This window comes from Alternaria incomplexa (assembly GCF_024043165.1).
Source record: "Alternaria incomplexa strain BMP 0042 chromosome Unknown scaffold_3, whole genome shotgun sequence".
Lineage (NCBI taxonomy): Eukaryota > Fungi > Ascomycota > Dothideomycetes > Pleosporales > Pleosporaceae > Alternaria > Alternaria incomplexa.
In genome coordinates, this window is record NW_026249852.1 from 955,283 (window position 1) to 970,359 (window position 15,077).

Sequence of the window (15,077 nt, forward strand, 5' to 3'; positions counted from 1 at the left end):
AGTCGAACGCGACGCATCCCTGCACGTTGACGCGCCGGGCATGCATGTCCCTCTATGACAACAGAGCGCGAGCGGGACAGTAAACAGGCCAACTCTCGCTCGGGCGGCCCATACAACAACCCAATCTCGCCGGATCTGGGGTTTCTGGCTCGACTACACCTGCCTCCCGATTCGCGCAGCTGCCCACCTGTTCTCGCTCCGCTGCGGCCCCCGCCATTCGCTGTTGCCCTCGCAATTGGGTGTTTACGAAGCAACCGCTCTTTGGTAGGTGCAGACGACATCGCCTTGTTTGGTGGTCGACTGCCACGGCCTGCGTCTCTTGCCTTGACACTGACTGACGCCTTTCTTCACCAGATCCGGCCACCAGTCTGCTCGATCCGCTCACCGACCGCCCCCGTCGCTGTCGAACCGAGTCCTTCGCTTTACCCCGGGCACCGCGCATGCGCATATCCTCAATCCGCTCGTCTTAATCGCATTCTTGCTCTACGTCCAGTCCGTTTCAACACACAGCCCTTGACGCCCCCGGTGCAAGGTTGCGCACATGGCCGAACTAGGCGCGAACGAGTCGGTCGATCCGAACACCCTCTACACCAAGCAGGAATGCATCGGCGGCGGTAGCTTTGGCAAGGTCTACAAGGGCCTTGACCGGCGGACAGGCCACACAGTCGCTATCAAGGTCATCGACGTCGAGAATGCCGAAGACGAGGTTGACGACATTATGGGTGAGATCATGATCCTCTCCGGCATGAACTCGCCGTACGTCACAAAGTACTACGGCTCCTTTCTGGCCGGCTCCGACCTGTGGATTGTCATGGAGTTCTGCTCAGGCGGAAGTTGCGCAGATTTGATGAAGCCAGGCCAGATAGCAGAGGCTGAAATTGCAGTCATACTGAAGGAACTGTTGATGGGTTTGACATATCTCCACGACGACCACAAGCTGCATAGGGACATCAAAGGTACGCCCGCTGGTTCGGCTGTATGCGGGAGAAGACTAACGTAATAACAGCGGCAAACATCTTGGTCAGCGCAAATGGCCAAGTCAAGCTCGCTGATTTTGGCGTCTCTGGACAACTATCGGCGACCATGACGAAGAAGAACACATTTGTTGGAACGCCCTTCTGGATGGCCCCTGAGGTGATTAAGCAATCTGGCTACGACGGCAAGGCTGATATCTGGTCTCTGGGTATTACCGCGCTGGAACTGGCAAACGGCGAGCCTCCATATGCCGACATCCACCCGATGAAGGTCCTCTTCCTCATTCCGAAAAATCCACCACCAACACTACAGGGCAACTTCTCACCCGCTTTCAAAGAGTTTGTCGAACTCTGCCTAAGAAAGGATCCCAAGGAGCGTCCGAGCGCAAAGCAGCTTCTGCTGACAAACTTCATCCGAAAGGCTGGTAAGCCCGCCCGTCTGCAAGAGCTCATCTCGAGATATCAGGACTGGAAGGTCAGATATCCGAAAGAAGCAGCCGAGTCAGAAGATGAAGCCACTCCCGTGAAGAGGAAGGAGCCTGTCAATGAAGACCTTTGGGATTTTGGAACTGTGCGGCCAACAGGAGGTGGCCGGGGACCGGCGCTCGCCCCAATGAACGATGCGGGTGCCAATGCGAGGAACCCTTCGCCACAACGCAAGCCTGTTACACAGAACAGCGGTGGCTACGGCGATGAGAACGACGACACCCTCCGACAACCACCATCGCCGACTAAACGCTTAGCGCCATTGCAAACACAAGGCTCACCTGGCTCTGTGAGGACCGCTGCTCGGATACCGCTGCCAGCATCACCAGAGAAAAGATCAGCTCCTTCATTCCCCCAACCAGCCCTAGAGCTTCCACGAAAGTCCCCTGTGCCTGGCCTTTTCCAGCCTCCACCCAACAGAGGGCTAGTCACACCAACAAAGCCACAGGCCCCGCAACAACCCAGGCGACAAACACCACTACAGCACACTTATGACGACTTCGTACAACGGGAGATTGCTGCAGAAATGAGGAGTGTGGAACTCACACCACAACAGCGTGTTCCAACTCCAAGCCGCGCTTCGGTTCTACCGCAGATGACTATACCCGAAATACCGCCATTTCGTGGACAGTCTGCAAGTCCTGGTCAAAGCAGTTCGCAAAGCCAAGCACCGAAGCCGTTGCAAAGTCCTATTCGGGTACAACAACAAGCACCGACCCCGGTGCAAGTTCAGAAGCCTCTACCACCGCTCGTTGGTCAGCAAGGACTACCGTCTCTGGCAGGGCAGAAGCCACTTCCGCCAACACAACAATCGTTCACATCTTTCAGCCCAAGTTCTGCATCCCGACCTGACTCATCGTCATCGTCGAACGACCCATTTGGCAGTCCAATGTCGTCAAATTGGCAGTCACAGCCAAGACAGCAACAAGTTGCCCAATCACCCCCTCCCCCTCCACCACACGTCACCAAGCCTTCGCCCATGTCGCGCGGCTCCTTCGGTAGACCCAAGCCGACGTCAAATCATCCTAGCCTCGCTCAAACGCAAGGTTCTCCAGCGGCGCCCGTCGAGATCACAGCACTCAGCGGTGTGGTGATACCAGCCCTTGAGGCTGCACTGTCTCGTCGTGCCTATCATCTTAGCGTCAGGAACAAGCAAGAATCGGCTCGGTCGCTGGATGATGCGCAGGGCTTCATTGAGCGCAGACGGCAAAGGCAAGAATGCCATGAGAAGGTCACTCGCCTAGTTAATGACATAAAGGGGAAATTTGAAGAGTTGGATCACTGGGACGAGAAAGGAGAGGTGGGCATGGGTGGAGAGGTCGCAGGCTTCTTGGAGGGTTTCCTTGAAGAGGTGCTGGTTCGTGTTGAACCAGCAGACGATTGAGGTGCATTTCAGTGTCGGCGTTGACTTTGGTGCTTGTGCATATGGAAGGCCCTTTGGGGTTTCACGTCTGTTATGCGATCTGGCAAGGCGTTTATTGATGGAGGTTTCTTGGGGCATGTGACCGGAGTGTAGAAGAGTCTTTTTACCCATATCCCCGGATCGAATTGAATCATTTTTCTGCCCCAATGTATACGTAGTCTTCATGTGTGAGCTGTTCGACTTGATAGCTTTGGGTTAATGAGGAAGTATTGGTGGTGGAAGCTACAACCAATCAGCACCAAGGAGGTAGCTCGGAGGTCCGCGGTAGTTTCGTCACTCGGCCAGGGACAACTCATAACCACGCGTCCCTATACCGCGCTACACCAAAGCGCGGCGGAGACATCAGGAAGCGTCTTGAAGATGGCGTAAGTGCTGAAGCCCAATAAGGTATACAGGCAGCTGACATCGTATTGCTATAGACGCACCATCCGAAGCAATGCGCTCGAGAAGCTTGCCCGTCTGTCCGCGCAGTCGCCGTCGGTAGATGCCACCCATTCCGACTTTGCGAGGTTGTTCAAAAGATGCCCGGCGGCAAGCTCCATGAAACTGCAAGAACTGGAGGCTGTTCTCGCCCTATGCAAATCCGCACCCTACATCGAGTCGATCGACGTCGCTGAGAAGCTGCTGACACGCCTCTCCCCATACCTTATCGCATCTCACGCGCAGACGCTTGCGCCCTCGCCCAGCCTACGCGCCTTCGAGCCCGCGCCGTACGAAGTTCTTACCTACAACCTCACGTGTGCCGTCCTCTCGCTCGGCCTCCGGCATGATCAGCTACGGACGCAAGCTGCCACGGCACTCGGTGCTTACCTCTCCGGTTGGGTCGCAGCAGCAGCGGAGCTCTCGGGGGAACAATTCGTCGACGATGGGGCCGACGACTACGCTGCCGATGGCGAGCTGGCGCGCGTCATGACACACAATCTCTCGATGCTAGGCTTCCTGAGTGCTGCTGCTGAGCACACCCACTTCTGGAATGCATACGAGAGACTCCAACTTATTCAAGACGTCCGAGCAGCTTTGACAGAGAACTTCCTCATCGCATTCGAAACCGTGCTGTCGATTGTGCGTAATGCGCGCTCCCACCAACACGGATTGAGGGAGTGGAGGCGGTACACGAAGCATTATGCTGCTACTGGACGACCACTTGGCGCGATGATTCTGCACGACTCTTTTCTGAAGGTTGTGCTGGCGTCTGCTTCGCTGCTGGTTGGGACCAGTGCGCACCTCACTTCGCAAACGTCTATTCTTGATCACCTACAGACCACGCTCCACAGGAAGAACCACCAGATTCTTAGGGACTCGGCTGAGAACTCGCTGGCTGAGGGGCTGGCTAAGATTGCAGGGGAAGAGATGGAACGTCTGGAGAATGATATGGATTATCTACAACGGGTTGGATCTGCCTGGCAGCAGCAACAGGCCTCTTCCGTCAAGGCAAAGGTACTTGTCACGTATCTTTGCTGTACCATTTACGACGACGACACGGATGTCACAGACGCAGAAGTTTTGACTACCTGGCTCGACAATGTGCTCAACGATCCGGTACAGAGCGCGGACCATGAATTGGCTTCCACAGTCCTCAAGTCCATGGCCATCCTCGCCAAAGTCTCGCCGCAGCTGGCGTCTAGCCTCGGTCGTTCGCTCCCTCGAGTCATTGTTCAAGCCAACTTCGACCATCGAACAACTTCCGTCGCAGCTGAGTCGCTCGCCGCTGTTCTAACTCTTCTTCCCCAGGATGCCATCATTACGACACTGTACAGCTTGGGCAATGTCATCAGCGTCGCTCCTAAACCTGACCGCAACCCTTCTTCATCTCCCACCTTGAACGGCAACGGCAAGCCTGCACGTACAGGTGGTGTCTATCAGAACCAGAACGGTAGCACCATCTCACTCACACCAAGTGATGTGGATGAGCCGCACCATGTACATACTACTGTCGTGGAGACCATCGTGTCCGTCGCAAGAAACTGCAAAGATCCAAAGATCACGGCGCTGGCACTTTCGATGCTTGTCCAGAAGGTCGGCCGTTCTGGAAAAGTTGTAGATGCGAAGATCATCACCGATTCAGCTTTCCTGGGTGTGCACAGTCCGCCTGGAGAATTTAGAAGTCTGCTCAAGGTCTACACTAAACTCTCGCATGATGCACTGGTTTCAGACGATGTGGCTACACTCGAAGCTGTCATGGCTGCGCGTCTCAACCTCTCTAGGGAGATTTCTGCCGATGAGCCTACCTTCGAAATTTATCTTACACATCTGCTAGACACCATCGTCAGCAAGGGAGACGCCCAGGAGACTTCGCATCGCCATCTGAGAGATACTGAGCTCGCGGCTCAAGAGATTGCGCAGATACTAAAGCCTCTCGCGCTTTTGCTTGAACGAAATGCGGAACGAGCGGAGTTCTCCGAGCTGGATGATTCCATCATTGGGCTCCAGCGTGATGCTTGGTTCAATATCGTTGTTCATGGCTTCGATCTGCTGTCCGATCTTGGCAAACAACACAGGGAAGAGTTGCGCACTCTTGCACGGTTCAGCAAGCCCCTCATCGCAGAGGAGCGGCCCTTCCTTTCGGAAAGTGACATCGAACTCAACACGGTGTTGCGTCGCGGTAAGTCGCCTGAACATACAGTCGAGCAGAAGAAGAGGCTTGGGAAACTGCTTCCGTCATGTGAGCCCGACACCAAGTCCTTGAGTTATCAGGAAGCAGTGTTCCTGAGCACTGCATATCTGGTCGAAGATTTACGCGCAAGTGCCGGTGATTGCACCAAGGCGCTTGCGTACTTTCTTGATCCAAAGCTGCGAATTGGCGCAGTGGGTAATTGCATGGCTGCCATTGCAACAACGGCCGTTCGAACCTATCTGGCAAAGACGCTGTCGGGTCAATCCCACACATTCTCGACCCCGTACCTTGCGCGCCAGCTAGCAACGATATTCTCCGCGTGCTGTCACCGTATTGCCCGCGTTCAACAAGCGGCAGCTACCTGTGCAGATATCATTATCCGCGAAGTGCCATCTACGCTATGTCAAAAGAGTGCGCTATTTGCCCTCTTAGAGCTCCTTTCGATGATGTGGTACAGTTGCCTTGAAGGCGAGACTGATGATTATACCTGGAAGTCGACCTTTACATCAAAGCGGTCCAATATAGTGGTTGAGCTGTCTGATGACTACGCTTTCCGACGAGCGACTCTCGAGGCGTTACACAAGCGTGCAATCGCTTGGGTGAAGGGAGCGCTCGACATTGCTCCACTCGATGTCAAAGGGCTTCTTCAGTCGTATCTGTCCGAATTCGATGATGAAATGACGTTTGGTCATATATCGCTCGGACGATCTTTTGCGTTAGAGATGGGGTCCGTCATTCCGTCAACTGATCAGCGCCTTGGTGCTATTGAACGCCAGGGCATCAACATCAACACTGCGTCGGACTTCATCACTCAATATACCACGAGACAGGAATACAAGTTTCTCGAGGGCGTTGCTGATCAAGAAGAGGAATGGCTCCAGGGTGCACCGGCTTCTGGACGGAAGTCGACATACCTCTCACGAAGCTTACACGAAGCGACGAATCTTCTAGTGGACTTGGAGAACCGCACCCTTAATCACAAGCATGTGACAATTGCTGAGCTTCGCGATATATTGCGGAGAGCGGCTGCGCTTCTATGCAGGGTGAAGACGGACCAGTCGCCTATCGTTCAGCATCTAGTCGGAATTCCCTTCGCCGTGTTCTCGAAGCAGTCCATTAAGCTGGGTATATCACTGTGGACGAGCGTTGCCAAAGAGAACCCTCGTATGGAATCCCGCATCCTCGTCGCCATTGCAGAAAATTGGGAGAATACGGTGCGCAAGCGTCGTGGTATCTTCAGCCCTGCACTGAGACACGAAGATCCCTTCTACGGAAAGCAAGAATTCGCTGCAACAGACAAAGAAGCACTCTCAAAACGCCAGCAGCAGATCTACAATCTGATCGCTCCGCACTTCCGCCTACTGCAGTTCTTATCTAGCCACTTCAGTGCCTCGAGGTTGAGCAGAGCGGACGTTGAGCGTGTTTACGTTCGGCTAATGCACATCACGCTCGATGCCATGAGTGGTGGTTGCTCGCAGCCCCTTGCTCGCGAGTCGTACTTCCATATCGTTCTGCTTGGATTGCGCATTGCACGTCACTGTACCACATTGTCGGCGACCATTAAATGGCGCCTGACGGATCGCATACTGACTGCTGCTCTGGCGTGGTTTGCGAAAGCCCCGCAATGGTCCTTTGGAGGCAACCGCCTACAGATCAAGGCTGAAACACATGTCCTTGCAGACGTGCAGGCGCAGCTTGACCTTATCGGAAAGGTCACAACTGTTACTGAGATTGGCACGAAACTGAAGGCAAAGCAAGATCTCCTCTCCTTGCTGCTCTCAAATGAGCAGACCCGTCTCATGGTGTGGTTGTTCCCACTCGATTACGGCAAGAAGCACCACTTTACTTCTGGGCGCCACAACAATACACTTCCTGATGTAAGTCATCTGTATACACGAATCGATAGGAGCTAACGTAACTAGACTGCCGTGTCTGCTCATCTAAAGACCGCGTGGACGGAGAACCCTGCCATTGCTGTACACCTCCTCAAGCGCTTCCAGTCGCAGCGCCTCAACAACGAGGTTCGATGGCAGGTACTGAACTTCCCGCACAAGGTTTTAGATGAGCCTGATGCTCTAGAGATTCTTCTAGGCAATCTCTTACCGAGCGACGTGTCATTCCAGCTTAAGTATATGCTCTACTGGAAGCCTGTGAACCCTATCACGGCCGTCACGTACTTCCTTCCGGCTTATGGCAACCATCCTTTCATTATCCAGTATGCGATGAGAGCATTGGAGAGCCACTCGGTTGACGTCATGTTCTTCTACGTATATCAGATTGTACAAACTCTTCGATACGACGTCCTGGGCTACGTCGAGCGGTACATCATCGAGACGGCCAAGTTCTCGCAGCTATTTGCTCACCAGATCATCTGGAACATGAAGGCAAACGCGTACAAGGATGAAGCATCCGAGGTACCTGATCCCGTCAAGCCCACGCTTGACAAGGTCATGGGTAGCTTGGAGTCTAGTTTCTCTAAGGAAGACCATGCCTTCTACGAGCGCGAGTTCGCTTTCTTCAACGAGGTTACAGGCATCTCGGGTACCCTGCGCTCCGTCCTGCATGAACCCAAAGAGGTCAAGAAACAGAAGATCGAAGAAGAACTTCGCAAGATTCAAGTAGAAGTCGGGGTTTACCTACCCTCCAATCCAGATGGTCAAGTCATTGGTATTGATCGCAAGTCCGGCAAGCCCCTACAAAGTCATGCAAAGACACCTTTCATGGCTACATTCCGCATCAGAAAGACGAGGCCCGATGATCAGGATCTGGAAGATCAGGAAGACGACAACCGCGATATTGCGCGTCAGCGGGACAACAGCTACGAAACGTGGCTCTCTGCGATCTTCAAAGTCGGAGACGACTGCCGTCAAGATGTGCTTGCACTACAGATGATTGCTGCTTTCCGCGGAATTTTTAATACCGTCGGTCTCGACGTCTGGGTCTTCCCCTACCGTGTCACAGCAACCGCACCGGGTTGCGGAGTCATTGATGTACTCCCCAACTCCATATCACGAGACATGCTCGGTCGTGAAGCCGTCAACAGACTTGACGACTACTTCGTGTCACGCTACGGCAACGAAGACTCGATCCGCTACCAAGAAGCGCGCTCCAACTTTGTGAAATCCATGGCCGCCTACTCCGTGATCAGTTTCCTTCTGCAATTCAAGGACCGACACAACGGCAACATCATGATCGACGACGCCGGCCACATCATCCACATCGACTTTGGTTTCTGCTTCGACATCGCACCCGGCGGCATCAAATTCGAACGCGCACCCTTCAAACTCACAGCCGAGATGATTGCCGTCATGTCTGGTAAAAATGCAGCAAACCCGTACCAATCGCAGGCGTACCGCTGGTTCGAGGAACTCACTGTCAAGGCTTTCCTCGCTAGCAGACAGCATTGCGAGCATCTTTGCCACGTCGTACAGGTCATGTTGGATAGTGGACTACCGTGCTTCAAACCCGAGAGTATGAAGAACTTCCGCGATCGCTTTGTGTTGGATAAGAGCGAGAGGGAGGCGGCTGATTACATGAGGGGCTTGATTGAGAAGAGTAGGGGGAGTTACTCGACCGGAACGTATGATCGGTTCCAACTTATTACTAATGGAATTCCCTACTAGGCGGATGAGGGCGAGACGTATGGAGGCTTTCAGTCTGATAGATAATATCGTTATTCTCGTAGAGCAACTAGAATCACGTACTTGCCTCTTGGCCCTTGTCAAAAAGCAACACATCCGCATACCACTTACGCATACCCCATCTCTTGGCCCTTTTGCACACCGCCGTATCCCAGGCGACACTCCAATATGTCCCAGTCATGCATCTGCATATACTCACGCAGTATGACTCCATAACACACAGAATAAGCAATACTAGTCTACCTCCATCTCAAAAACACTCAACATCTCACCTGGGCCTCTCGTTTCCCCCGGATTCCACGCGCAAGCGGCTAAATCAGGTATGCATGTCGGCATGGAGCATGCATGGTAGGGCGCGTCTGGTCTAGCCCGTATAGGAAAGTGAGGTGATTAGTTCGCCCCACCTATACACTCCGATTGGCGGGAGGCGTTGGCGGTGACGCGGTGAAAAAAATGGGCTTCTTCTTTGCGCTTATGGCTAATAGACATTTAGATCTCTTTGCTCGTTGAGTAACCTTCCCTCAAGCCAGGTCCAGTTAGCTGTTGAATGCTCTGGCTATTGGAGTGGAATCTTCCAATTGTACATTCGGCGCTTACTTCCTTGGAATCGTTATGTTCGTATTTGATTATTAGCCCGACATAGTGGTTCCTAACTTTGAGCGCAACCACGCGTTTTTGGGGTCCGACTTATATTCACCATGCAGCAAGAGATGGAAATGGATATACGGAGGCTACCTGAGTCAACCGAGACGGGGAAAGACGAGGTAGACATGGTACAGAAAGGGCAATTGGAAGCAGCGGAAGGAATGGACGTCGAAGAAGAAGCCCAAAGTGGAAAGAGGAGTAGGTTGAGAATGGTGGCTATCATCACTGCGCTTTTTGTAAGTTTGGACCTACTTACCTTCTCCATGGCATCTTCGATGAACGAAATGCCCAATCTCCCTACAAAACCCTCACATGCAACACACTAACCACCACCCAGCTCTCCCTCTTCGTCTCAGCCCTCGACGCAACAATCGTCTCTACAGCTCTTCCCACTATATCCCGCGACCTCAACAGCGCCACGGGCTACACCTGGATCGGCGGCGCCTACCTGCTTGCCAACGCCGCTTCAGGCCCCATCTGGGCCAAGTTGTCTGACATCTGGGGCCGCAAGCCCATCATGTTGGCTGCACTTGCCATTTTCTTTGCCAGCTCGGCGGTTTGTGCGACGGCGAAGACGATGCAGGAATTGATCATCGGGCGTGCGTTCCAGGGTACGGCGGGTGGCGGGTTGATTCTGTTGGTGCATGTTTGCATTAGTGATTTGTTTAGCTTGAGGCAGCGGAGTTTGTTGATGGTGAGTTGCTTGGCAGGTGGTATCGTGGGAGTGGTCTGGCTAATTCTTGTGTGCAGGGCTTCACCGAAGGCATCTGGGCGCTGGCTGGTGGTATCGGACCGGTCTTGGGCGGTATCTTTGCTAGTCTGGTCACTTGGAGATGGTGCTGTAAGTGACATCTCTCTCGCGTCTTTCCCACGTCTTTCTCTACGAACATGCGCTAACTTTGATCCTTTCAACACCCAGTTTACATCAACTTGCCTATCAGTGGGTTTGCTGCCGTACTCATAGTCCTATTCTTGGACATTAAGCACGAACATACCTCTTTCATCGATGGTATCAGGGCCGTGGACTGGTTCGGCATGTTCACCTTCCTTGGCTTCACGCTCATGATCCTTTTGGGTCTCGATTTCGGCGGCGTGCTCTTCCCCTGGGACTCCGCGAAAGTCATCGCTCTACTCGTAGTAGGCGGAGTGATGATCTTTGCGTTCATTTACAGCGAGGCAAAAGTGGCCAAGTACCCGTTGATTCCCATGACGGTGTTCCGTCGGGGAACAAATGTCGCCGCTTTCCTCGTCGTGTTCTTCCACGGCTTCGTCTTCATTGCAGGCGAGTACTATATGCCGCTGTATTTTCAAGCCGTCCTCGAAGCTTCTCCGTTACGGTCTGGACTGCTCCTTCTCCCTTTCATCGTCACAGGTGCGATTGCCGGAGTCCTCTGCGGCCTCATCATGCACAAGACTGGCCACTTCCGTGAGATCATTTGGGTGGGCACACTGCTCCTCACCATTGGTTTCGGCCTCTTCATCTCCTTCGACGCATACACATCGACTGGAAAGGCGGTAGGTTTCGTCATCCTCGGCGGTCTAGGATCCGGGATACTGTTCGAGGCACCAATGATTGCTATTCAGAGCCAGGTCGAACAGCAAGATGTTGCTACCGCTACTGCGACACTATCTTTCGTTCGTAATATCGGCGTCGCAATATCCACCATCATCGGCGGTACCATCTTCCAAAACTCGATGAACGGTCAGGCTTCTTTTCTTCGAGACGCTGGGCTACCGCAGAATCTACTGAGTCAACTTGATGGCGACAGCGCCATGGCGAATGTCATGCTTCCTGCCACGTTCGAGAATGCGGCATGGGAACTTGCTGCGAAACAGGCCTTTGCCTCCGCGATGCGCAATATGTGGATCACGTATACGGTACTCGCTTTCTTGAGTTTTGTCGCAGGTCTTTTCATCAAGGCCGCAGTGCTGGGGAGGGATCATGTGGAAACTGTCACTGGATTGAAGAAAGAGAAGGTCACGGCAAGAGTAGAGACGGATAGTTCGTAGGATGTAAGACGCGCTGTGGCGTGCACTTGCGCGGGAAGGTGTGAGGTAGTCGTTGAGATGCTCGCGGAAGCGACGATGACGTCACGCCGCTTGGAAACAACCCGTGGGCATTGCGATGGGAAACCATCTCGACTCGAAATACTCCAGACGCCAGCTATCTAGATCAAATTCCGATCCCTGGCCCAAGTTGCCCTGCTTATCGCTTACCTTCCATGGCTCCATTGTGATCTCTGTTCTCGCGCACCGTGCGGCACACCGATTGGAGGAAGCTACCTACGTATAATTATGCGCGATGGTTTGAAGCTTCGGAATCGCCGTCGCCGATATGATCTGCTTCCTAACGCTTGACATACTTGCATCTTGCATCGTACTCTTCTGGTATCCCAGACAAATTCTGTATAGATGCTGTGTGATGACGTGCGGGTAAGGCTGGCAGCGTCGGACAGGCCGACCCCGCCTCGTGGTGGCTGCAGATAGTCATCTCGCCAGGCTAGACCCCCTGTGAGTAGCGCTCGGTGTAAGCGAGGCCTCAATACTACATCACATACAGATCTCGGGAGGTTTTCGTTATAAGAGGGTCGCAGTGCGTTCAGTTCCTGGTGTGAAGAGATGGAATGCGTCATCGAGGTCTACAACTCTGCGATGGCCGAGACCCAAGAAGCGCGTTGTCTTATCGTCTAGCAAAAATACAGCATCCGATCCGGCAGTCAGGGTAAGATTAGATTTATCTGGGGTGTACGGGGTGGGGTGTGGATCAACATCCGCGATAGGTGCGCGAATCCTGGCACGAGGTTCGTTGACGCCGCATGCGTCCGCGTCACACGGCATGTCGATTTTCCTGGAATACCATTGTCCGTATTTTGCAACACGTCCGAGAAAACGATCGATCTCACAACTTCAAAACACACCGCAATATCAATGAAGAGTAGGGATGCCATTCCCTGAACCATACGAAATAGGATTTTACCGCGCTGTCCGGCATCACTGACCCCTCTTTCTGGCGCACAAGGCTTACTTCCGGTGAAGAAGAACGTCACAGCTCCTGAAGCTTACCGCTGTTTAGTCTGACTTGCGGTGACGCCCGCGACTCGTCGTTTACTGTAGGGGAACGTTTGGGTGTTTTTGCGCTGGCAGCGATGGTTCTCTGCGATCACAACCATAGCGCAGTAGTTTCAAGTATCTGTAGCAGCCGCTTAATCATACCAAATCTCCTTAGATTATGTTGACTACACCGCTATGTACTCCTAATCTCTCCGCCAGTATGGGCCTGCGGTAACAAACGAGGAACACGCGAATATTCTCATGTCATCTGCGATCTTTGCTTCGCTGCTTTCGATCTACGGATGTCTTCACTCATGCGCAGAGCTGATTTAAAAATATCCGATCGCTCTCGGTGTTACCCATGTATCTTTGCATATGCAGCCACCACCCGCTGCGATGGGCTTGGAACGGCGGGACGGATGAACTGCACCACCATCGTGCCATTTGCATGTGCACTTCAACAAAACAGGGCAGTAGACTTATGCGAGGCTTGCAGACTCATGCTCAAATCCACTAGTGGGTAGTTTCGAGAGGTGAATGCCTCAAGCATCACCTCACTGCCGACCACGCGCTATTAGGAAGGACTGACCATGGTGCGCTCATTACGCTAAATAACCAAGAATTCAAAGCTTTCTTGATGTCATCTTACGTGCCCATAAATTGCCGGCCGCGGCTTCTGTACAAGCAGATAACCCCATGGATGATTACTGCCATCCACACGAGTCTTGGCGCGGACCGACCGCTGGCCCGGTAGATTGGAGACAGCCGAAGCCACCATAGTGACGTCTGAAGCGGGTATGACACATGTTACCAAAGCTTCGAGGGCGTTGTCGTCTTGATTCGGCGCCGCCGTTGAAGCCTTACAATCGGGAACATACAGGTACTAGCGTGTTGTTGTCAGACAGCCGCTCATCACATGCGGTAAGCTTGAGCATTTGAAGACGGTACGGAAGATAACTCTACTCTCAAGCCTCGGCTCTAGTTGATAATTTTACGGCATCCCCGACTTTATGCATCTGTTGTTGGTGATTCCGTGGGAAGTTGATTTGCATTGGTGCATTTTGACAGGCAAGACTCGGAGCGAAACTGACTGTGGATGATGATGGGGAAGACCACGGCACATCGCGCAGCCTACCACAAGATGTGATTATATATATACTCGTCGTTAGCCAGTCTTTTTGACGGTTCGATAAACATACTGAATTATACCTGGCTTCAACAGGCAATATCATTATTCTCCGCTCTTGTTTATCCCGACCGATGATCCTTTCGCTTTGCCGGAAACTTGCCACCGGTCCTTCGTCTCACCTTCAGTTCTTCCACTCAAGCACTTCTCGGCCTGCATAATCTCACCACATGTAGCCAGTATGTCTTCCAGGAGCGGGGACTCGGACATCTATCCAGATCGCATCCAAGCCCGCGAGGACCAATACCGTCGCGATGTTCAAGCCAGGTCTCAGCCTCCAGCCACAAAGAGAATCATCGATGTAACCGACTTCGACGCCATCGGTGCCCATCTTGATATGCCTGAGGACGAACCTTGGCCTCATAGCCTCGAGCTCACCGATCACAACGCCCTGTCTGACGGGCCCATCCTCACGACGATGACTAAAGCTACTAGCATCGATTTATCAAGAGATACAGAAAGCGGGACAGCAGGTGGCTCGCCCATATCTCGCGCATGCACTCCGAAAAAATGCGTCCCGTACCTTCCCATGCATGAGTACGAGGAGCTGCAACGACAGAAGTCAGCCAGCAGTAAGACTCTCCATAGTATCCTCGGACGATCCAATGTCTAATCAGTGCTATTGATTGACATGCGTTGGGCAGAGTTCATGCTGACGTATTGATAGAGCGACGCCGAATCTCTGTGTCGACCACGGTTGAGCCCGGAACACAGGACGAACATGATGAGCATGACGAAGACCACTATATCGAAATGCACAACACACCCTTCTCCAACCATACCCCATCGCAAGGCTCCCGAGACTTGACGGACAAAGAGGGTTGTAGTGTGAAGGATGTGGGGCTCAGTCCTTCAGAACCTTGGTCGCAACTCGGTCGAACTGTCGGAAAGAGCGTCTGAAGTGGCCCACAACCGTATGCTCTGCACTGTGAGGGTTTCGCCGAATGAATGACCGTCACATGGAGGTTCACAATGATGGCAACGCCACTGATGAAGGTTTTGCGATGAAGCAAAAGAGACAAAGTCTTCGTGACAAGACCTGTGGTCTCGTCGGCAT

General features: G+C 53.1%; 3 protein-coding genes across 3 annotated transcripts; all 3 read left to right on the forward strand.

The window, feature by feature from the left end:
• Window positions 1-541: 541 nt before the first annotated feature.
• On the forward strand, window positions 542-2,844 carry J4E90_002708 (uncharacterized protein; the record flags this gene model as incomplete). Its single annotated transcript, XM_051432284.1, has 2 exons — window positions 542-956; window positions 1,007-2,844. 2 exons carry the CDS (start codon window positions 542-544, stop codon window positions 2,842-2,844), a joined length of 2,253 nt encoding a protein of 750 aa, XP_051293706.1.
• Window positions 2,845-3,243: 399 nt separating this feature from the next.
• J4E90_002709 (uncharacterized protein) lies at window positions 3,244-9,120 on the forward strand (the record flags this gene model as incomplete). The annotated part of the gene is made up of 3 exons (XM_051432285.1): window positions 3,244-3,248; window positions 3,303-7,374; window positions 7,420-9,120. 3 exons carry the CDS (start codon window positions 3,244-3,246, stop codon window positions 9,118-9,120), a joined length of 5,778 nt encoding a protein of 1,925 aa, XP_051293707.1.
• A 728-nt stretch (window positions 9,121-9,848) lies between these two features.
• Window positions 9,849-11,793, forward strand: J4E90_002710 (uncharacterized protein; the record flags this gene model as incomplete). The annotated part of the gene is made up of 4 exons (XM_051432286.1): window positions 9,849-10,019; window positions 10,121-10,477; window positions 10,534-10,624; window positions 10,748-11,793. 4 exons carry the CDS (start codon window positions 9,849-9,851, stop codon window positions 11,791-11,793), a joined length of 1,665 nt encoding a protein of 554 aa, XP_051293708.1.
• Between the last annotated feature and the right edge of the window lie 3,284 nt (window positions 11,794-15,077).